General features: G+C 46.1%; 3 protein-coding genes across 13 annotated transcripts in view; 1 reads left to right on the top strand and 2 right to left on the bottom strand.

Annotated features, from left to right (window-relative positions):
• Positions 1-9,717, bottom strand: part of TTLL5 (tubulin tyrosine ligase like 5) — a 140,805-nt gene extending 131,088 nt beyond the window's left edge. For all 8 annotated transcript variants that reach the window (XR_012633888.1, XR_012633889.1, XR_012633890.1 and 5 more), the window contains exons 1-8: positions 9,273-9,717; positions 8,928-9,094; positions 6,395-6,504; positions 4,432-4,514; positions 3,511-3,617; positions 2,841-2,971; positions 2,206-2,288; positions 158-227 (exon numbers count right to left, since the gene is read on the bottom strand). Coding sequence is in view for 5 of the 8 variants with exons in the window: in XM_074909988.1 (XP_074766089.1) it covers positions 158-227; positions 2,206-2,288; positions 2,841-2,971; positions 3,511-3,617; positions 4,432-4,514; positions 6,395-6,504; positions 8,928-9,007 (664 nt within the window). In the remaining 3 variants the exon portion in view is untranslated. The remainder of the gene's footprint in view (positions 1-157; positions 228-2,205; positions 2,289-2,840; positions 2,972-3,510; positions 3,618-4,431; positions 4,515-6,394; positions 6,505-8,927; positions 9,095-9,272) is intronic.
• A 245-nt stretch (positions 9,718-9,962) lies between these two features.
• On the top strand, positions 9,963-14,254 carry ERG28 (ergosterol biosynthesis 28 homolog). The gene is made up of 4 exons (XM_074909987.1): positions 9,963-10,207; positions 10,400-10,490; positions 11,629-11,747; positions 11,919-14,254. Exons 1-4 carry the CDS (start codon positions 10,075-10,077, stop codon positions 11,996-11,998), a joined length of 423 nt encoding a protein of 140 aa, XP_074766088.1. The 5' UTR covers positions 9,963-10,074; the 3' UTR covers positions 11,999-14,254.
• A 33-nt stretch (positions 14,255-14,287) lies between these two features.
• FLVCR2 (FLVCR choline and putative heme transporter 2) overlaps positions 14,288-23,475 on the bottom strand; it is a 43,300-nt gene continuing 34,112 nt past the window's right edge. The window contains exons 10-12 of one of the 4 annotated variants that reach the window (XR_012633886.1): positions 22,497-22,594; positions 15,538-15,759; positions 14,298-14,411 (exon numbers count right to left, since the gene is read on the bottom strand). Coding sequence is in view for 2 of the 4 variants with exons in the window: in XM_074909985.1 (XP_074766086.1) it covers positions 14,405-14,411; positions 22,497-22,594 (105 nt within the window). In the remaining 2 variants the exon portion in view is untranslated. Of the gene's footprint in view, positions 14,412-15,537; positions 15,760-22,496; positions 22,595-23,475 lie in introns of all 4 variants that reach the window. The other 3 variants (XR_012633887.1, XM_074909985.1, XM_074909986.1) reach the window with 3 other exon arrangements.

Here is a 23,475-nt window from a genome sequence, read left to right as displayed (position 1 = left end):
TTCAAAAACTTCCAGATTTTAAGGAATTCTCTAGTTACATTTTTCCAGTACTAGAGGAAGATAGAACACTCAATTATTCAACTAAACTCCTGCAAAGGTTGCAGAGATCCTCAGGTGTGGGACTGGGGGAAAGGAGAAAAGTGCTAAGCACACTCACCATCTATGAGCAGGGGATTGCTGATGTAACGAGAAACCAGGATGTTGTCTTCCAGGACAATCTGGTTTGGCTACAGAAGAACAGAGAATCCAAGAGTGAAAAACCAGGAGGCTTAAGGAATAAGAAGATGACTAGATCAAACCCACTATTTTTTCCCAGCCTTCCCCTCCTAAAGCCACTCTGTACCAATAACTGTATCAGGGGAGGGAGGAAACAAATGAAAAAACCAACACTGTCAGTCACAACATACTTAGGGTAATTAAATGCTAACCAGAAGCCTGGCAATTATTACATTGCCCAAAAAACTGCCCACTAAACCTTCCAGTTAAGTGCTCGTTCAAGTAGAATACAGATTTAGCAGACACATGGCAATGATTTAAAATAGGCAGGAAAAAAACACATCTAAGAAGTGACTGTCATTGTGTTTGCTTCTCAAGCGTTTAACCAAACACATGGAGGAGGGGTTTAGAAGACACTGGAAGGGGTATGTAGTTATAACTGAAGAAAATAACTCCTCAATTTGTGATCTTTATAGCTAGATCCTGGGCTGGTATCCAACCTCTTTGCCTACATGAGTAAATACCTTCTACCGAGGTTCAGTTCACAGCAGGGGCTACTGTACCAGGAAGACACTACCCTTGTAGCTCAGAACAGAAAGTTCTATCTATGACAAATATACATCGCAAAGTCATGGGATCTGTTGAAAAAGCTTTTACTTTTTGCTGCATGCAAGCCTCTCTTTAGTAACCAGTTTTAACTACTCATACAGTTTCTTGCAAAATATTTTCTTGCCTTCAGTTTGCAAAAGAGCCAAGAGAACCCCATCTTCCTGTCTTTATTCAATTTTGCATGTATTCAGCATATCACAAGCATCATGAGCAGGAAGCCTAGGCATAGAGTGTACATACACAACGTGAGTGAACATGCTCAACCTCCCTCAGCACATCCACAAAAGTGACAGCCTGTTTTATTATGGATCAGAGAAATTAAAAGGTTTGTTGTTTTATTGGTGGGTTTTTTGTGATGAGATTCTAGAAGACATCCACTTAATGGCATCACGCTGAAGGAAACTGAAGTCTATGGGCCAAACTAGCTGAAGTGTTTCTGGAACAGATAGACTCAAAGGGAGATTGGTCCCAGAAGGGTCTTTTCCCCAGTTCATGGCCAAGTGCCATATAAGCCTGAGCTCGTTCCTCTCTTTCAAGCAAAGAAAAAGCTGAATGCAGCTCTGGAAATTCTTACCTCATACACTTGGCGAATTGCTCCCTTATTTTATGGGAAATGATCCAAGTAGAGAACAGATGAGGCAGCATGACCCTTTCAGTGCAGGGGAGGCTAAAGGGGTTTGAGTAAGTGAAAACAAAATGACTCACCAGTCAGTTTTGCTGCTGACAATATTTATTGGAATCCCGTCATGTGTTTGGCACCTGCCCAGATGTATTTGTTACCTGTGACAACCTAACTCCCTGTAAAGCCCAAAAAGGGCAAAAGACACTATAATCGGCACAACTGAATTCACAGAACCATCCCCTTTACACCTCAGTAAGGACACACTGGTATTTAGATAACACAGCTTGATATACATTGATACACATGCTACTGTATCACATAAGATTTCCTTTTAGTTGGTCTTTTCCAGTGGGAAGAGGGAGACAAGAGGACTGTTTAGGTCACACAGGGAAACAACTAAGGAGAGTTCTGGGAACCTTCCCAAGGCCAGCCTACCGTCAGCCACAAGGAGAGCATGGAGCAGCACTGCTTCCCAATCTGTCTCAGGGAGCACAAACTTGCTCCTAATAAGTGAAGACTTGAAAGTAGGTTGTAAGGTAAGCACAGCATACAAAGAAAAAGATTGCTTTTGGTTATGCAGCATAGGCCCAGGCAGGCTTTGCCAGCTGCTCAGGACTGTTGAACTGCTCAGCAATGCATGGCTGAAATCCAGAGCAGGGCCAGTGTCTGGTTAAGATGTTTCCATGCCCCTTGCCTGGAAGCTGGCATAATTTTGCAGACAGTGTTACTGAAGAGCAGTCCTTTTGCTGAACACTTACGTTGTTTATCAGGTAGACACCTCGACCCCTGGAAGAGGCCACAGGCTTCACTATCCATGGGCCTCTGTCCTTAGAATAGGTATCTGGTTAAAAGAAAACAGCACAAGTCTGAAACACGTCTTCCATTTTGCTTATTTACAGAGGACCAAGAATCAGGAATGTTGTCTACAGTAAAAGCTTCAGAAAACTCCATGAGACCAAATCTACTTTTTTAATGTCTTATTTTACCCATTGGGACTCACTGCAACTATTATGGCCCCTCCTGCTGCTCTGATAGATTCATTTCTCTGCCCTATGCCTCCCTTTGGCACCTCTCTCTTCAGTACCCCCAGATACGAGTCCATGATATTGTGAAGTTGATCATCAACAACACTGTGCACAAAAAAAAAAAAGCTCAGTTCTGGAGCCTTAAGTCCACATCAGCTTCCTGAGGACTTAGGCAGGCATGGAGTAAACAGCAGAGTAGAAATTATATTAAAAAATCATGTGGGCCTTTTCCACTGTCTTTCCAGCTTCCTCTAATTTTGTTGCCTTAACCACTGGCATGATCAAGAGGCTGGAATATTAAAAGTAATTCCCTTCCCCACACACAGCTATTTTGCTTTAGGTCTGGGCGTCATCAGCCATTCACTTACTGCAGAAGTCCTGGTACTCTGTTGGAAGGATAAAGGTCTGAGGTAAGATATGGAATGTCTTGAATCCATGGGCCAGCTGCATACGACTGACATTCTTGTATAGTCTGTCCTTTCGTGTCAGTTCATACGACCTGAAGTCCCAAAACAAGAGACTATCTACTTTTTCCCCACATAAAAAAAATCTCACATTACAGCAACCCTTCATCCTAGTTACTAAAGCATCTGTAGCCCTGTTGATGTCTAAACCTGCAACTACTCTTCAGTTTTACTGTCCCTATCCTACAGCTGTATTAATATCCATCCTCATTTGTAGCACCCCTTGCAATTCCCAAGACAGACTGAAGCACAACCAACTGTTATAACGGTGTTTGTAAACTTTAGCAGATACCATGTAACTAAGAACCCAACGACCCAAATACTTTACTTATACTACCAAATGAAGAAAAAACTTAAAAATCCAGTATTTGGGCTACAGACAAGTGCTTCAATTGACATACTATCTCCCCAAAACCCTGAAGACCATTTAGAATGAAGACAGCATGTGGCGCAGGCCCAGTGCGTTGGGACTTTACAGTATTATGTATACTCTACCTTTTTTAGAGCTATCTTTGTTCAGATTTTTGCAAACCACCACAAAGATATTCAGCTGAACATGATATCAAGGCCTTACCTAGGAAAATGATTGACTTTCTGAATATCTGTAAGGGAACGCAGCAAGTAGGGCTTCAAATGTGATCCTGTCCACATGAGATTATAATCACTGCTATTAGGGTGCACCTAAAAAGCAACATAAAAACACCACACATATAAAAACATAGAACAAATGAAAAGCAACACTTTTCCTACAGACTCTGATCTTACGTGTATGAGACCAAAGCAATTCTAGTTTAAAACAATCTCCTCTACTATATTCTCTAATATTAGGGCAACTCCAGCCAGACTCCTGGCCTAAGCTAGTGTACAGTGGTGCTGGGAAATAACCATGTCATGTTTTTCTAAACAAACTTGAGGTTTTGTTCTTTTTTATAGACTGTTTAAACCCAATTTGTAAAGAATTCCAGATTTCTTCAGGAAACATGAGAGCAATTCTTTAACTTGGTGTTATTCAGAAGAAAATTGACTCCACATCTCAAAGTGTCATTAGCTGCATATAGGACATTCTTTAGAGCAAGATAGGTATTAGAAGAGAGACATGAAACACTACATCAATGCTTCAGTAAACTTGCAAAGGCTGAGAGAATTAATCTTCAAATCTTCCCAAGGGTGTGAGATGACACTTTAAAAGCAAGAAGAAAAAAAAACAACTTATGACACAACTTCAGCATCCTTTTTTCCCTAATTTTGCAGGCCTAAGGCTAAAGTGTGCTCCTTTGAGAGAGCAAAATCATGACATATTTCCTGTCTGACTGGCAGAGTACGTAAAAAAACCCTCAAGTGGGTTCACAGCAACTTCCTGGTTCTAACCCTGCAGAGTAAAACAAACCAATCAACCAACCAACCACAAAACAAAACACACAAAAAAATCGAAAACATAATCATCATCATCATCACCACCTCCGAGCCCAGGAGATGTGAATTTCATTGCACTCACCTCATGGAATCCATGGGCAGCCAGAATGCTTCGAACCAGACGGCTGTCCGTTCGCACTATCTTATAGGACAAGTGGTAGCGCTCTGTTAAGAGAGCAAGAGACACTATATTAGAGTCTGCACCTAGAAGAATAAACCCAGAGCTACCCATGCTAGCAAAGGAGTGAGAAGAGCACCATAGGACTCAGCAGAGTAGAGCTGCACTTAATCCACAGTGGATCATCCACACAGTAGCAGCACATAACAGGCAAAGGGCAACAGGAAATGCCTGTCCATCTCTTGGGGCATTAACTCCAGTGATGGCACTGAACTGACTTACATCAGTCCTTAGGTACTGCATCACTGAACACTACCATATCAGAATAAAACACAGGACATCCTAACAAATGCCCAGTTTGGTGTTTTTTTTTCTTAAAGTAGCTCTTTATATAGACTGCTTTATAACACTCCAAACATGATCTCAGCTCTTCTCTATTCAAGATTGGTAATTCCTAGCTAAAAGCAATCATGCATACATCCCTCACTGACATGACTAGCTTATATGATCACTTTTCACATCTTGAAAACCCAAAATAAAACACAGAATTTTTGTTCACATCTCATTCACCTGTACTGATCTTCCAATAAATAACTGTAAAAAATAGTAGAAGATAAAGTAAATAGAACAAGGAAAGAAAAAGAGAAAACCACTATCCAAGTAGAAGGTCATAAAAACAAAAGCACTAAGCAGCCTTAGAGGTATAAGATAAACAGAAAGCAAGTAGCAGAACTAGAGGCCAGTTGTCATACAAAAGAATGTGGCAATCCATAAGAGTTCAAAGAAAGTAGAGTAGAAATTGCAAAGCTAGAATACAGAATCACTTGGAAAAGGCACTTTACAAACTGGTTCAAACTGAGAATAGAAAGATGAAGATTAGATTAAACCTCAGGAAATATGTTCTACCAATAAAAATAAGTCTAAAGAAAAGAGTAAGAAGTATCCTAATCTCCAACTGGACAAAGCTCAAGGAAATTTAACAAGTTGCACTATTCAGCAGTAGACTTGTTAAACCACAAAGAGCCTCTACCTCCTGAGAAAAAGCAGAGACACCACACTCCAGTTAGAATACAAGTGACAATTACCGTGAGCTTCTGCCACCATTCAAGTATGTTTTTAACTCACATGAAAAGGATCAGAAGTTTCCACACACAAATCACCTTCTCTACCCCTTACCCCAATGAGCCAGAGGCATTTCTGCTTTGATAGGATATTAGAAATGAGGACACCAACTACCTAAGAAAGGGAGAAGCCAGAGAAGAAGGAAGCGTCAGCATCTTCACAAAAGGAAGCTGAGTAGATTTTAACTTTTCTCCAACTCAGCACATCCAGAATGAGCTACCAGCTGTACACACCCACAAATACTAACTCTCACAATCCAGAGTGACTGTTTATAACAACTCAGCCTCTTATTTAGAGGCTCTCCCTTATTTGACACTAGACAGGTTTGGTCTCACAACTCAAGTGCTGCCAGAGCAGCAATCATTTTGCTTATGGCCTTACTCACAGTTGTGAGGCTGTAGATGCAGAGATTTGTTCTTTCCAGTGTGGGGCTGGCTGCTTTATTTCCCAGTAAAACCCTCTCAAAACTCACTGCAATGATTGATTTTAAGTTCTTAGCTACAGAGTAGTGAATTTATATTCTGGTCATAAGTTCTAGCATGGCCTTCAAGTTTGATTTGCAAGCAGACAGGTCCAACTCAAAATACGTCCAACAGAGGGACAAATATAGACACTTGCCACAACACAAAGACATTACAGACATTCACCAACTGATCAAGTGTTTCTGAAAAGCTCAGTACTCAGACACAAGAGAAGATTCCTCCCCACTGTGTCCTCTTGCCCACCAGAAAGAGAAGGGAAGATCAAGGTAAGAGACTTCTACCTCATGTGTTCAGGTCAAAAGCTGGCACATAGTTGCACTCACCTCCAATCAGGCGGAGATAACTGTCATTGGTCAGAATGGCTTCAGCATGAAACACTAAGACAGGGATCCGCCTGCAGCCACCACCTGTCCACTTGATACATGGATGATCCCTGAAATGGCAAGATAGACAGTAAAAGCAACTACTGAGCCTCATACACACAGCAGTTGTAGTAAGAACATGGCAGTTCTCCATGCTTGCCCACCTAGCCTGTAGGCAGGACACAGGTTGTGGGCCTGTGGAAAAATAACGGAAGATTGGCAAGAAGGATTGTCAACATACTCAAGTGTCTTGAAGACGGGTTGTAGAAAAATACATACATCAGTCTAATTGTTGTCTACCCTTGTGCATTTGACAGGTATAACATAGGCCTGTGATAGACTGAGAGGCACCCTAACAAACATGCTCGAGATTCCTGCCCTGCTTTGGGCAAGATCAAAGCACAGCGGTAAACTACATCTGCACAAATCCCTGAAAAAATGGCACAAACAGCAGGTTTGGTGATCCTCTAGCACAGACTGAGTTGACAAGGTAGCAAGAATAAATTTACTCTTTGCATTTCAGCCGTGGTTTTGTGGTTGTTCCTGTGCCCTGCCTGTGCTGACTCACAGACACTAGACAGCCTTGGTACACAGCTATAAAGGGAATCTTCCAGATCATCCTCTTTTTGGGTTGGTCTTGCCAGTGTAAGTCAGAGTTCTGTTTAATTTGTATTTATTTTACTGAGTGTAACTTGGGACAAACCCCATGAGTTTTCACAGCTACAGTTCTCTGGATTTATAGCCTGAAAACAGGATCTATAATTCATGATAAACCATAATTGCTGGTATCCACACAACCAGACCTTACAATGCAGGTTCCAGTCTCCAATTTAAGAGCTGCAAGTAAGTGCATGCTGCCTGGTTGTAACCCTGGACTCTGAAGTGCACAAAAAGGCATTCATGCAGAATTTGAGACCAGAACAGGTTTGGCAGAACACAACAGACAAATATATGCATTCGTTCTTTTTAATTTCTGCCAGATGAAGTAGAATGCAAGCCCAGAATTCAACAATGATACCCCAGCCAGAGACTCAAGATACAGGTTCTGAGATACGGTGATCAGTTCTGTCCAAAACAACAAGGCTACATTGGAAACTAACATCTCCTCAGAAGAATTAAGGACACACACACAAAAAATTAAGATCTACTATATAAAATCCTAAAATCACAGAAAGCAAACCTGTCAACCTCCCTAAGCAAATAAAACTTGGACTGCTTATTACTCGCTATGCAAGGAAATGGAACCATGAAAATTTAACAGAAAACAGGACTGAAGGGTTGGAGAGACACATCTCTATCTACACAGACACAAAGAAATATAAAGACAGGCAGAGATGCACAGAAGTATTTGTCTATAAGATATGCAAGAACATTGTCTACCAAAGGTTTGGAGAAACTACAGAAGACAAAACACTTCCGACACTTAAAACACAGGAACTGAGATAAAAGAGCAAGTTAACCAAGTTATTACCATTATCACCTAGACAAATTAACTGCTTCCACCACCTTTAAAATTTAAAAAAAAAAAATAATCAACTACTGGGGTGTAATTAGCTGGAAGGGACCCAAGAAGCTTCCAGAATTTACGCTACAGGCAAGAGCCTTATGTAAGTGAGAAATGAGCTGAGGCAACAGGAGAGGAGTTTATGTTAAGCCTGTCCTGAGGATTTGCAGTAAGGCTCAATTCTCCAGGTTACAGTTACTCATTCCTAGCATGACCCTTGTTCACTTGATACAAACACACTGTTACAATTACATTCCAGGTGAAGGCAGTTTTGGACCTTTCCACCCAGGAGGGTCTGGCAAGCCTGAGCCAACTACTTGGTATGAAGAAACATTCCTCTACATGCCTTAAGTCACTGCAGTTTGCAACTAGAAACTCAGTCACAACATGCACCCAAAAGAAAACAAATAGTATATATTAAAGTAGGTCCAGCTGAAACAGAAAAGGGATTCCACTCTGGGAAAGAACAAGGGAGTGACTCCTTCACAAGCAAGGATAAGCAGTTACTAAACAACGATGGAACAAACATACACTAGCAAGTAATAAGAACTCTAGTAGTTGAGTTCTCACAAGGCAGTTTTTTTTAAAAAGGACATAAAACACTGCATATCAGTCTACTGCACAGTAGATTTCCATTCTCTGCAGCAAAATAAAAACTAAAACAAAACACTAAACAAAAGAAAGGACATACATTTCCTTCATTTTCTTAAACATCATCAAGAAAGTTCCCAGTTTAGGAACATGACAGAAAGACATCAATGAAATTACAGACTTTAGAGTAGCCAAGGAAGAGCTGCACCTAGAACCCTGATGAATATAGTGGTCTTTCAGGCTACAAATGTAGATAGGCTGCCCTCAGGCTTAAGACCCAAACCATCTCCCACTTTAGAGGTAGGAGGAGTGTAAGGAATGCAACTGTCTTTTCAGATTAGTACAAATCCTGCAGGAAGCACAGGGAGATAAACAGTCAAGAGGGTTTTTCCTACTTACTCCAGCCCATCTACAACATCTTCGTCCTCCTCCGAGGATGAGCCAGTTTCCTCCAGATCTCGAGCCATCCCAACTGGCATTTCCTCTGGGAGTTTTCATACAGTTCAGTCTCAGTAGCCTCCAAGACTCCTTCCTGTGGATTCAAAGGATCTTGCAAGAGCAGTTACCTACAATAAGGATTAAAAGTATGAATGACAGCTGAGCAGGACAGCAAGAGAAATAACTCTCACCTCCTACCAATACATACTTCTCACAGAACTATCATAGCTCGTTACAGGCTGTAAACCACCTCCTAGCCGGAGGAGTGTAGGAAGAAGCACCACATTCCAGCACATTATTCCCCACCTGCCAGCGAGAGTCATTCAGGCGCTGAAGCGCGGCCCGGCCCTGCCCTGCCTCCGGCCTCAGAACCGCAGCGGGCTGGCCAGGCCCGGCCCAGCGGGAAACGCCTGCTTCTCCCCGGCGCCAAGATTCCCCCGCCGCCCGGGCTCAGCACACACCGGAACGCTTCCACCGGCTCAGGAACAGGCCTCCGGCCCGGCCGGGCGGCTGTAGGCCAGCCTACCCCGCGGCGGCCTGCGGCGATTCCAAGACAAGCAAGAGCGGCGGGGAGCGCCCGAGGGGCCACGACTCCCGCCCCGGAGCCGCCGGCCAACCGCCCCTCACCCTGAAACAATAGTTCCCTCGGCCCTCTGCTCCCCGTACCTGCTCCCGCATCGCCCAGCCAGCGGGGGGGGTGGGGCGGACGGACACCGCGGCCCAGCAGCCCCGGCCCCTCCCGCCGCTTCCCCGTTACTACAACAACCGAGGGGCGATGGTCCCGCCCCATCCCCATTGCGCAGGCGCGCCCCCCCGCCCGGCCTTTTTCCCGTGCGCCGCCGCCGCTTCCACCGCCTCCCGCATGGTGGGCGCGGCCAAGGGGGGGCGGGACGGGACCCCCCCGGCTGAGAGATTCGATTGGCGGCGGTGACCCTCACGTCACCGTGGTGCGTGAATGGAGTGGCGCGCCCGCGGCCAATCGGAGTGCCCGGTGGCGGCGGGCGCGGGAGGGGTCCCGAAGAGACCGTGCGGCAGGTAACGGGCGGCGCCGGGCGGTGGCAGCGGCCCGGTCCGGTCCTTGCGGGCAGGTTTCGCGCCGGCCGGGAGGATGAGCCGGTTCCTGAACGTGCTGCGCAGCTGGTTGGTGATGGTGTCGGTCATCGCCGCCGGGAACACCCTGCAGAGCTTCCGCGACCACGGCTTCCTCTCGGAGAAGCTGTACACCGCCAGCCCCGGCCTCGGTAAGGGCCGCGCCGGCCGCCCCGAGGCCCGGAGGTCGCGTTCCCGCCGTGAGCCTTGGGCTCTGCTCGGGGCCCCGCCTCAGCGGCCGCTCTCGGGCCGGAGAGCCGCCTGCTGCCCCGGTGGGGACGGGAAGGGGGGTGGCAGGCGGGGCTGTGCGTGGTCTCCATGTGCTTCCCCTCTTCTTTGCGCAGTGAACGGGCTCCAGGCTCGGACCTTTGGCGTCTGGACCCTGCTGTCGTCAGTGATCCGCTGTCTCTGCGCCATCGACATCCGCAACAGGACGTATGTAAAGGAGCACTGGGGGGAAATCAAAACCTGTTCCTGAACTTTCTACAGGGTCGAAAGCATTTCCCCGAAAAAGCTTAAATAGTGATGTAGGATTCACGTGTTAACTGCTGCTCCATTCTGCCTCTGTGGGGAGAGCTTGTGCGTTCAAGTTCAGTCTCTTAGCACAGGCAGAAATGATAGATCTGAGAATTTCTTATGTCATGAATTGCTGAGCTCCAGTTTGGAAAGCATTTTCTGATGGCATTGCTGCTCTGCTGACAGTAGCTAATGCTATGGTCTGACTGATGCTCGGTACTTCTTATGACACTGCATCTAAAAACTGGTAGGTTGAGAGGCCCTTTGCAGTGGTCTTAATCCGCTGCCTTCTTCCATACAACTTACCTGGGGCTGAGGAGAAGGCCTGAGGTGCAGCCTGGCACGGTGGCGGGAGGTAGGCCATTTCTTCCTGGGGTAACAGGTATTTCTGAGAGGGATTTCCAAGCAGGCTGACTGTGGGTCAGTGCTAGACAAAACCTGTGTTGGAGGTTACTAGAACTCACTCTTTTGTCACCGCCTTACCCAGCCCTGCAGCAGAAGTCACTGTTAACTTGGCAGCATGTCCTTGGATTGCCTAGGCTTGTCTGTGGTAGGGAGGTGCAGGGACTCAATTACCTGTTTTTAGGGGGTGGCCAATTAACATGAAGCTGTTCCCTTTCCACAACTGTGGCCCCTAGAGGGTAGCAGAGCAAAGGTGGAAAGATGTGGTGTGTGATGTAGGCTGGAGTCGGCCAAATCCTGTTGCCCTAGTTCTTGGCTCATCCAGTTCTCGTCCTCTTTTTGTGTGCGCATATGCTTTTCACTTCACGGGTGCCCTACCCTTGCTCTCCTCTCTTCACCTACCTTCAGGCCAGATAATGCCTGTGACTTTCAGTGCATCGCTGAACACTGCCCTGTTCTCTCAGCTGTTGCCCCAGGAGCTTTAGCACCTTGCTAGGCAAGGAACCAAGTCATCCCCGTCGTCGTCCCCCCCACCCCGTGCTGCCACAGTAAGGGCAGACAGGACAGCATGCAGATTTGCCTCTTTTCCATTCAGCCATGCTTATGCCCATACTATAGGTTATATGATAACCTGCTTCTTTCTGCTCTCCAACAGCCTCTATTACATCACACTCTTCACCTTCTTTTTGGCACTTGTTCACTTCCTCTCCGAGGTCTTCATTTACCACACTGCAGCCTTGACAATTGGAGTTATGGCACCCCTCATGGTAGCAAGTAAGTAGAGCTCTACATCCTGCCTCCACAAACTCTCCTTGTTGCTATGACCCCTCCAAGAAAAACTCTGCATGAGGCTATGAGCTAAAGGCAGGGAGGGGATGGTGGAAGGAAATGCCTTGTCTCCCGTCCAGCATTTTCTACGCAATTCATCTTGTATCTCCCTCACAGGTTTCTCTATTATGGGGATGTTGATTGGGCTGCAGTACCTGGAGGTAGAAGCACTGTCACAAAATAAGAAGAAAAACTGAAGCTGAAGACCCTGTGTAGGTCAGCGTTGTCTCCTGTCTTCACTGCCAAACTTCCACTAAAGCTCAGCTGAACTTCTCCAGGACACCAGTCCCACAGGTGGATCAGTGTTGGACTCTGTCAAACATTCTTCATTACTAAGTGTTTTTTCTTGTCCAGGCAACATTTCAACTGACTGATTTCAAAGTCCAAGTCCCAGAGGAGTTTGGGTCAAAGCTTGTGGGGGACAGTTGGTGACTGCCTCCCTGGAGGATAGCAGGTGATGTCTCAGGCATGCCCAGTGCACCAAGGACTTCTCTCTCCCATGTACCTGTGGGGAGGAGGTGTAGAGCTACCCAGAATCCACTGCACACTTCAAACCAGAAAGAGAGAATGAACATGTGCTGCCCCTGGCACTGCTGTATAACTTGCATGTGTGTGTTCCTAAGGGGCCATTTCTAATAAATGACAGAAAACTGCAGGGTGCTCTGTCTGTCTTTATGCTACACAGCAGCAGGTAGAGGATGTACAACCTCAAAGCAAAGAGCAGTTTCTACTGTATGTTGCAGGATATATCATCTCCCTTTACAGCAAACTCACCTTTCCCTGACTCCTTCCCACAAAGTTCCATGTCTGACAACACAAAGAGAGTTGTTGCAGCTCTTGCTTCTGCAGCATACTGGTGACAGCAAACTGCATGCACCTGTGAGCAAGGATGGAGCTACCTCTGCAGTGAGCTATAACTACAGAAGACTAAGAAAACAGGAACAGGTTTCTCAGACCTAGGTGAAATAATGCCCAAAGCAGATGGACAGTGCAGAGAAGGTAAGAAAGAACCAGTGGGATCTCCTAGCTAAGAAGACTGTGTGTGTGCAGAAGAAAGCAGAAAGGCACAGAAGGGAAGCAAAGAGCACAACAGTAGCACTGGGCAGAAAGATGATTCTTCCATTCTGTAAAACATTTTTGAATTATTAAAAGCCAGATGTAGACTGTTTCAACCATTTAATATGAATGTGTCAGGTTTCATTGTACATTTCAAATGTTTTACATAAAAACTGCTATTGAAAAGCCATTTTAGACCCCCATCCTCAATCCCAAACTATCAAGGATAGGACTTGTCTTTTGACACATTAAAAAATTCATTATAATTTCACCTAAAATATGTTTTGTCAAAAATGGTATCTCTTTTTATTCATTCCACATGGTTGTGGGTTTTGTCCCATCCCCCCCTCAAATGATATATGCATAATTGCATGATTTAAGGATAAGGACACTTGATGTCTCCACCAGTGGAGGGATGCTAGAAAGGAAAAAGAAGGGATATAAGGACCTACATCTGTGTTTAGAAAATAAACAGCAGCATACAGAGGGGCAGTGTCTATGAGACACAGATGCTAATAAGAGGGCTGCTTCTCCTGTTCTCTCTTATAGAGTGGGAAGCTTCCACACTGGAGCAAATCCGGATTCCCATCATACTCAAACCCCTCTACTGTGGCTGTGAAGAACAACACAGCCTTGGCTGGATATCTCAATATAACACTTCACAATAGTTTTTATGTGGTGTTGAAACATGCAAAAGGCACTTTATCATTAAGGAGGAAGACACAGTCCTCAGCCCAGGGAGCTTGTTTGACTCATTCCTGTTGCTAGTGTAATGAGGTGGGCTTAGGCTGGAGCTTCAACATAAGCTACAGAACTAGTCCTTACCTGCAGGCAGAAGGAGGCAGATTGGTATATCTCAATTACTCATATATAGGAACAGCAGGGCACTCTCAATGAATTCTGAGCAGAGGTTTATCCACAAAGACTGCTTCATCTGGGACAGCCACATAATAAAAACCAAAGCCAGCAGTTGCAGATGCATTGCTCTGCACTTGCCGGTGATGTGCTGAGACCTCTACCATCACCTGTGCAAGACAGGGCATTACAGGCACCATGGCAGAGCAATCCCTCTTCCTGAGAGCCAGTGTAAGCTCTTCCAGGGCTGCTCACCGTGTAAGCACGATCCAGCGTCTGCATTTCATGTCACAGGTGCAGGGTGCCACCCTCACATGCTCAGGGCTAGCCTGGATCTACGGCTTTTCTCTGTAGGTGTGCTTTTACTTTTCTATGCATACATGGTAGGATGGGAGGGAAGCAGTTGGTTTTCTTAACTTTTCTTCCCAAGCAAAGTCTCCAAAACAGCAAGATGCAGAGATTTAACTGAAGAGAGCAACACCCTTCTTGTTTTGCTCTTTCACACTCTCCACAAGCAGTTCACTGGGCTCCTGTCCTGAGGCTGCCCCCGCTGCCATGGTGCTCATGTAACAGGAGGACAATGTAGGTAGCAAAGATGGGAATGAGGAGGGCTGTATCTCCCAGCTCTGCCACACCTCCATTTCACAGCTTTGATTCCTCAAGGACTATGGGATCAGTGCAGGCTTCTGGCATCACTTTCTGCAAGTCAGAGAAAAACAGTACAGTTAGGATACTGGGTAGCCAGACCCAGGCTTCAGAGAGACCAGCTGGCCAGATGCTGGATAATTTGCAGCTCCCTGCTAGTGTGCAGAAATCCCCAAGAACTGCCATCCTCAGAGTGCACCTGGTTCCCTCCTCCTTCTCCAGACCCTTCTACTGCCCAGACAAGGGGCACTGGGGCAGCAGGGAAGAGCAAGGGTCCCACTTCTCTTAAGCTACTTGATGTAGACAACAGTTAATTCACAGAAGCTGTACAGGCCCGGGTATCAGCTCCAGAGCCAGCTCACTGAAGACATCTCACTGTGACACAAGATCAGTCTTGAAGCAGTGAAGCTGCAGGGCCAGTTCCCTGGGCAAGGGAAGGAACCAGACACTCCTCCTTCATGCCATGGGGCAGCACAGTGTCTGTGCAAGCACCAGAGAACCTGCACCCTGTGCACCTTCAGGAGGCTCAGCACAGCAACTAGCTCCTCTCTGTCCTTACTCTGTCATGTCTGAGGGCCTCTTCAACTCCCAGACAGATTGCTGGTTCTGCTCATCATCAAGTCTTTCCATCCCCACCCCCCAATTCAGGGCTGGCATGCTCCATCCCTCTTCTTCCCTGGCCCCAGCTCTGATTTATGGGTGGGGTAATTCCAGAGTGGTACAGATATTCATATCTTAAAGAGCCGTAAGAAATAAGAGGCAAACATACACAAAGGGGTTTTTTCCTGCATAAATCCCATAGAAGAATGAGCCTGATTATTTGAACCCTCCTACAACTTCTTCCCTTAAGATGGAGGGAGCTGTGAAGTCATTTCCCAGAGGAAAAGCAAGGACAACGGAGACTGTTGCCCAATTACTGGGCTGCACCAAACAGACAAACTTGCAATTCCAGTTCAGCCTTCTTGGGTGAAGCTTGATGAGCTTCTCTCCTGAGCCCTTCTAGGGTGTTATGATTAGACCCAAGACGACTTCTTTCCCCAGGGGATTTCAGACACCTCTCCAAGTTCTGACACTGCTTTTACAGTGAGACACCCTGGTTGTCACCAATTCAGAAGGGAACATGCAGACTTGTAAGGGTAAATGTGGAGTGTCCCACAGCCTGGGCTCCAAGTTAACTCACTGCGGGGCAAGACTGACATCTGAGGCAGGAGTCGGAGGTGCGTGGGAAAGAGCTTCACAGCCTCAGTGCAGTTCAAGAGAAGTCCAGGCAGCATGGAAGCAAGAGATACGAAACAGTTTCATTTTGAGTAGCCTCTTATATGAACTGCAGGTGAAAATGTTTTCTAGACGTCAGCAGCAATATCCCAAAGCGGAGGAGATCAGGAAAGCTTCAAAGAAATGCCTGGAAGCAAAAGCCAGAAAGTGCAAAGAGGGAATTCCTACCAGCAGGAGGGCTAGGGGGATGCATGAAGTCGTGCCAGAGGTAAGAGTAAGGGGAAAGCTGCATTTAGGCTTGGGAAACCCCACCAGAATGCATCATGGAAGCACTCTGGCAGCTCTCAACAGGCTCCCCAGGCACCTCTGGGATCTGAACGCTACTCACTTGCTGTGGAGCTACAGGAGTTTAGGAGATCAGCCAGCCTCCAGGGCTCCCTACCTTGGGAAGGAAAGGCTGTTCTCGCAGCTGGGCGTCAGTACTGGAAATGGGCATGCAGATGGCTTTGGGACAGGGGAAGGCTGCTTGACACACATTAAGCACAGAAAAGGAGCAGAGAACTTCGGGAAGCAGGGCGTGGGGTACACACCATTTGCGCCTACTATGCAAAATTACAGCAATTTTTTTTATTGGCAGTACTTCACTAGAGTAAGCATGCTACAGCTTGCAAGGGACTCCAGTAAGCTACTGAGGGAGTATGTCTGCCCTAATACCCTAAGCCAGCCCCTAAAGCACACTGGCCTTGGGAGGAAAAAGCAACATGCTTCTGATTATTCCACTGAGATCCATCCACTAAGTTGCATCCAGGCACACATACAACCAGTGCAAAAAGGTAGTTGTCCTGACTTATCCAGGACATGGTTTGAGGACACAGCAAAACTTCATTTGTTTTAAACAAATCCCTTGTTGTGGCTGTACAGCACATCACTGGTCATCCAAAATCATCCACTCATCAGTGCTTATCCCTGCTGGTAGCATAACACTCCAGATGAAAGGTTTTCATTTTATTACAATTCAAATACCAGGACAAAGTCTGAAACAACTTCACTCCCTACTCTCTGCTATCAAGAACAGGTTCTCACACACACACACACACACTCAAAAAAATTCAATTTATCTACCACTATGTAAGACCAGCACAAAGTAGTCTCACGTGCCCTGAATACACATTAATCAAATTCACAAGTTTCACAGAGACCTAGCAAAGACCAGTTTGAACAAAACCACAGTCCTGCCATTTTGGAATCCTGCACTCTATATGATAGCTGCTTTCATAAAACCCACACAAGCTTAAAAGTATTTCCAAAGAAACATTGCCTAAAACTCTTCTTGAACAATTCACTCCTGAGTCAAAACAAACCATGGAAAATCAGCAAAGATGCTTATTTTACAATGCAAAGAAACAATGCAGGAAGGTTTGCATGGATGCTGGAAACCAGGAGCAGATAAGCACAGGCTGTACACAGCATATACGTTGAGTATAACGCATATGCTGAATCAACTGACACTACTATGAAACCTTAAGGCACAATGTTAGAATCGCTTCAGAAGCACAAAGGCAGCCCAGAAGAGACTCATTATTATCATGTCAAATGGGCATCTGATCCAAGTGGCCTGAGATACAGAAAGCTAACCTTGCTAGTGCTCTGGAAACTGAGACAGAGAGAAGCGGGAGGTTTGTCAGAACCTTTATTAAGAGAGGACAAGGTGTTCACAATGCCATTAGGCTAATTTAGTTCCCACTACAAGTTCTACTAATTGCAACATCTGTTTAATTACAACCATAAGCAGATGACACCAATAGAGGACAAACTGCTGGTGAACACAAAGACAGGAAGAAGGGAAAACATCCTGCAGTGTGAACATAGTGACCAAAAGCTCTGACAGGTGACTGCTGAGAGGCTATGATTCGTGGCCAGAGTCAAGGCTGATAAATGCTGACTCTTGTCACTGAAGCTATGGCTTTATATGTTGCTCTTCTCACTGCAAAATCAACAGCTCAGCCATATTCTAGGCTTTACATTTCATCACCAGAAGCCACTACTAGGTGAAAATTAGTGAGAATCAGCATGTGGGTTTTTCCATTGTGTGTTCCTTAATATACTAGGAAAATCAGGCTGTTCCACAGTCCTATTCTGCACCAAAGCCACTCAACAGCTGAACATCCAGCTAAAGGTTGAGTTTTCCATCAGATCATTTCTATTTCTTCACCAGGAAGAATCACGCCTTGTTAGGCCAATACTCTGGATGATGGGCCCCAGATTAAACAATAAACCTACCTCCACTGGGTCAAAGTGGAAAGTGAGGCCTGCACAGCTCCACAGCTCTGCATCCTCTGGAAGTTCACATCTGACTGAGTGTCAGTCTTCTCCTTGTAACAGCCATAGAATCATAGAATCATTTAGGCTGGAAAAGACCTTTAAGATCATCGAGTCCAACTGTTAACCTAACGCTGCCAAGTCTACCACTTAAACCATGTCCCTAGGCACTGCATCTACACATCTTTTAAATACCTCCAGGGATGGTGACTCAACCACTTCCCTGGGCAGGGCAGCCTGTTCCAATTCTCAACAACCCTTTCAGTGAAGAAATTTTTCCTAATATCCAATCTATACCTCCCCAGTACAACTTGAGGCCATTTCTTCTCATGCTATTGCTTGTTACTTTGAAAAAGAGACCAACACCCACCTCTCTACAACCTCCTTCCAGGTAGTTTTAGACTGAAGTAAAGTCTCCCTTGAGTCTCCTTTTCTCCAGGCTAAACAACGCCAGTTCCCTCAGCTGCTTCTTGAAAGACTTGTGCTCTAGACCCTTCACTGGCTTCATTGCTCTTCTTTGGACATGTTCCAGCACCTCAACGTCTTTCTTTTAGTGCAGGGCCCACAAAACTAAACACAGTATTCGAAGTGCAGCCTCACCAGTGCCAAGTACAGGGGGACAATCAATTCCCCAGTTATGCTGGCAACACTATTTCTGACACAAGCCAGGATGCCATTGGCCTTCTTAGCTACCTGGGCACACTGTTGGCTCCTGTTCAGCCGGCTGTCGACCAACATCCCCAGTGTTTCCAGCTACTCTTCCCCAAGCTTGTAGTGTTGCATGGGGTTGTTGTGACCCAAGTGCAGGACCCGGCACTGAGCCTTGTTGAACCTCATACAGTTGGCCTTGGCCCATTGATACGGCCTGTCCAGATCCCTCTGTAAATCCTTTCTACCCTCAAGCAGATCCACATTCCTGCCCAACTTGGTGTTGTCTGCGAACTTACTGAGAGTACACTCGATCCCCTCATCCAGACCACTGATAAAGACATTAAACAGAACTGGCCCCAGTACAGAGCCCTGGGGTACACCACTTGTGACTGGCCACCAACTGGACTTAACTCCATTCACCACCACTCTTTGGACCCAGCCATCCAGTCTTCTACCCAGCCAAGGTTACACTCATCCAAGCCACAAGCAGTCAATTTCTCCAGGAGAATGCTGTGGGAAACAGTGTCAAAGGCTTTACTAAAGTCTAGGTAGACAACATGCACAGCCTTTCCCTCATCCACTAAGTGGGTCACCTTGTCATAGAAGGAGATGAGGGCAGTCATGCAGGACCTGCCTTTCATAAACCCATGCTGACTAGGCCTGATCACCTGGTTGTCCTGTATGTGCCATGTGATGGCACTCAAGATGACCTGCTCTATAACCTTCCCCCGCACTGAGGTCAGGCTGACAGGCCTATAGTTCTTCAGATCCTCCTTCTGGCCCTTCTTGTAGACATGAGTCACATTTGCTAACTTCAAGTCAACTGGGACCTCCCTGGTTAGCCACAACTGCTGATAAATGATTGAAAGTGTCTTGGTGAGCACTCCCTCAGTACCCTTGGGTGGATCCCATCCAGCTCCATAGACTTCTGTCTAAGTGGTATAGTAGGCCACTAACCATTTCCCTTTGGATTATGGAGACTTTGTTCTGCTCCCCATCCCTGTTTTCCAGTTCAAGCAGCTAGGTACCCAGAGAACAACTGGTCTTACTGTTAAAGACTAAGGCAAAGAAGGTATTAAGTACCTCAGTCTTTTCTTCATCTTTTGTCACTATGCTTCCCCTCACCTCCAATAAAGGATGGAGATTCTCCTTAGCCCTCCTTTTGTTGTTAATGTATTTATAGAAACGTTTTTTGTTGTATTCTATGGCAGTAGCCTGATTAAGTTCTATGTGGGCCTTGGCCTTTCTGCTTTTCTTCCTGTATAACATCACGACATCCTTGTAGTCCTCCTGAGCTGCCTGCCCCTTCTTCCAAAGATCATAAACTCTCCTTTTTTTTCCCCCCTGAGCTCCAGCCAAAGCTTTCTCTTCAGCCAAGCTGGTCGTCTTCCCCACCAGCTCGTCTTTCAGCACACAGGGATGTCCTGCTCCTGCGCCTTTAAGATTTCCTGCTTGAGGAACATCCAGCCTTCCTGGACTCCTTTGCCCTTCAGGACTGCCTTCCAAGGGACGCTGTCAACCAGGTTCCTAAACAGGCCAAAGCCTGCCCTCCAGAAGTCCAAGGTAGCAGTTCTGCTGACATCCCTCCTTACTTTTCCAAGAATCAACAACTCTAACATTTCACCAGTGTTATGCCCAGGATGGCCTCTAACCACAAATCCTTCCCTGTTCACAGACAACAGGTCCAGTGGGACACCTTCCCTATTTGGCCCACTCACCAGCTGTGTCAAGAAGTTACCTTCCACACACTCCAGAAACCTCCTAGACTGTTTCCTCTCTGCCATATTGTATTTCCAGGAGACAACTGGTAAATTGAAGTCCCCCACAAGAACAAGGGCTAGCAATTGTGAGACTTCTCCCACTGCCTGCAGAATATTTCATCTGCCTCTTCATCCTGGTTGGGCGGTCTGTAACAGACTCCCACCATGGCATCTGTCTTGTTGGCCTTCTCCCCAGTTCTTACCCATAAACATCAACCCTATCACCACCATCATTAAGCTCTAAACAGTCAAAACACTCCCTAACATACAGGGCTACTCCGTCACCTCTCCTTCCTTACCTGTTCTTCCTGAAGAGTTTATAGTCATCCATTGTATCCCTCCAGTTGTTTGAGTCATCCCATTATGCCCGTTTTCCTGATGCTCAATGGCTTCCAGCTCCCCCTGTCTGTTATCCATGCTGGGTGCATTGGTGTAGATGCACTTCAGCTGGGCTATTGATCATGACACCTTTTTGGGCAGACAAGCCCCAAGTCCTGTGTCACCATTCTCAGGTGCTGCCCCAAGGCTTATCTCTAGTGGGCCTGGTTTTATCCCTTTCCCCTCTTCAAATCTAGTTTAAAGCTCTTTCAATAAGCCCTGATAACTACTGTGCAAAGATTCTTTTTCCCCTTTGAGACAGGTGTACCCCATCTGTTTCCAGCAGGCCTAGTATCATGTAAAACAACCCATGATCGAAAAACCCAAAATTCTGCTGGTGACGCCAGGCTCAGAGACATGTATTGATCTGCTGGCTCTTCCTGTTTCTTCCCTCATCATTACCTGCAACTGGAAGGATAAAGAACATCACTTGTGCTCCGGATCCCTTAACCAGTTGTCTCAAGACCCTGAAGTCTCTCTTGATTGCCCTCAGACTTCTTGTTGCAATTTCATCACTACCTACCTGAAAAATCAATAATGAATAATAATCTGAGGGCCGTACCAGGGTAAGAAGCTTTCTCTTTGCATCTTTAACCTGGACCCCAGGGAGGCTGCAGACTTCCCTAAGAAGTGGGTCAGGTCTGTGTACTGGGCCTTCTGTTCCCTTCAGAAGAGTCTCCTATGAGAGTGACCTGTCCTTTATTTTTCTTTATGGAAGAAGTTTTGATGCAAGGCGTATACAACAATATGACTGAGCCTTGCAGTGTCCATTTTGCAACTGAGATATCAGAAGTAACACCAGCAATTGTACCAAGCTAGGTCTGTTAACAAAGGTGATGACAAACTTCAGCCATCAAAAAAGTACCGGTATACCCCAAGCAGACTTGCCCAGCTCATGCAGCTAGAGCTTCTCAACTACTTGGTCCCAAATCAACACTACACATGTACCCTGCTAAAACTACCAATGACTGCAACATGGAGACATATTTAGAAGCACTCAGTCTGGAGTCAATCTTTCCCTGCCCATGGGACTCTTCCTCTTGTTTGCATCAAAGCGTGGCAGCTTCCCACTCCCTGTAGCACACACTCTAGTCTTAGCAGGATTAAGGCTATTTTACCGAACAGATTCAATCTGTTTCTGCCTGTTAGTCCTGTTGGCTGTGACACTTAAGTGATATACACACTACATGAACACCTTGAAAAGCAAAGGGTAGCATGGTTCACTTGGCAGATCAGCCAGTCAGTGCAAAGCAGAAGACAGTGAGTAATAAAGTGTTACACCCTGAGCAACAGCTGAGAAAATGCCAAGTGCCATTGAGATTCACACATCAGCAAGCACAGAGCTTTACAATTTTCAGGCATTCTTATATCAAAAGGCACCAACCCAATGATTCTTATTGTTAGATGTTTTTAAACTTCCTTCTTGAAGTTGGCCATGTGCCTTGGCTGTGATCAAAGCCAACTCTTCTACAAGGCTCCTGGTACCCTTCCAGCCAAGAACCTGGAGTATAAAAGTAATGTCAGAGAAGAGTATCCAAATGCCTGCACCTCTTCTCCCCAATAATTTACTGACAATTCAGTTCTCCATCCGCTCCAACACAAGGCTTTGCCTTGCTGCACCTATCTGACATTAGTCTGGTGGAATCTCCACTTTGTTCTTGAAAGTTGTCTTGTCCTTCCTGTCAGGTGGGTACCCAAGAAGGCCAGAAGGATTCTCAGTACTCTGTAGCCATTATTGTTACCCAGAAGTGCCATTGGCTTGGTGCCTGTGCCACCCTTGAGTGTTCAGAGAAGCAGATTAGTGTGATTCTCCTACCTTTGCGTATGAGCTAGTGAGCAGGAGAGGGAATCAATGGGGTTAGGGTTACAAGCCACAGTCCCATAATCCGTGATCTGACTGCTGCCTTGGAGTCTCTGTAACAACAGCCACAAGTCACCATCCCAGAAAAGATGGGAGGCAAGTAGGGAGGGAAATGAAAAGAGGGGAAAATAAAAGAGGAATTGGCAAAAGGAAGAAACCAGTAAAATCACCCAAGCATGTGTCAGGCAGCTGTGCCATGTAGAAAAGCTCCAGCACCTGCCTCAATCAGAGCTCTCCACAAAGGCAGCACACAATGCCCAAGCCCAACTGGATGTTCCCCTGACTGAGGCATCCATGTTAGCACAGAACACCAGGTTCATTCCACCTTCAGTTGATCAAGCACCTGGGGTTGGTTGTTAAGCTTGAGAAATACCGAGGTGAGCTCAGCCATGTGGAGGCTGAGTAGGGTGTCCATCATTACTTCTTCCCAGCATGACTCCCTCAGGGGGAAGGAGCTGCCAGTGAAGTTTTTGGCTGACTGAAACATGTTACCTCACACACATCCCTCTGGTTCTTACTGCAGTCAGTTCTGGAGGCTTTTAAGATTATAGAAATGACACCTGTGCCACCTTTGCTCTGGTCTCAACACCCTCTCCACTCCAGCAGCAAGCTCTTACAATTGTATTTATACTAAAAATGACTTAAGCAGAAGCATACAATTCACTTGGTGAGAGAAGTGCCTGACGAAGGGAAAGGACCTTGCTACTACTAGGCATCATGTTCACTGCCAAAGGACCTTGATACTTCCTAGGCCTTCCACATAGGTGTTATGAATTAACTCACAGTGCCACCAGCACCTCTCATTACAACCTGCTGCCCCAGGGCTTGTGGAGGATGGTTTGGCCTTACAATTCATCCTCTGCCTTTGACTTCAGCATTGTTATCAAGGGATACAAGCAGTTTGGTGTATATCACAACAGACTGGTCTTAACCC

This window comes from Athene noctua, chromosome 6 (assembly GCF_965140245.1).
Source record: "Athene noctua chromosome 6, bAthNoc1.hap1.1, whole genome shotgun sequence".
NCBI lineage: Eukaryota > Metazoa > Chordata > Aves > Strigiformes > Strigidae > Athene > Athene noctua.
The sequence above is the reverse complement of the archived record's forward strand: the minus strand, read 5'-3'. Positions and strand labels throughout refer to the sequence as shown.

What these genes read in the sequence shown, in the direction of transcription:
- ERG28 (XM_074909987.1), top strand. Translation starts at nt 10,075, where the DNA reads ATGAGCCGGTTCCTGAACGTGCTGCGCAGCTGGTTGGTGATGGTGTCG. An exon ending in CACCGCCAGCCCCGGCCTCG is followed by an intron (nt 10,208 to 10,399) that starts GTAAGGGCCGCG and finishes TTCTTTGCGCAG; the next exon opens with TGAACGGGCTCCAGGCTCGG. An exon ending in GGCACCCCTCATGGTAGCAA is followed by an intron (nt 11,748 to 11,918) that starts GTAAGTAGAGCT and finishes TCTCCCTCACAG; the next exon opens with GTTTCTCTATTATGGGGATG.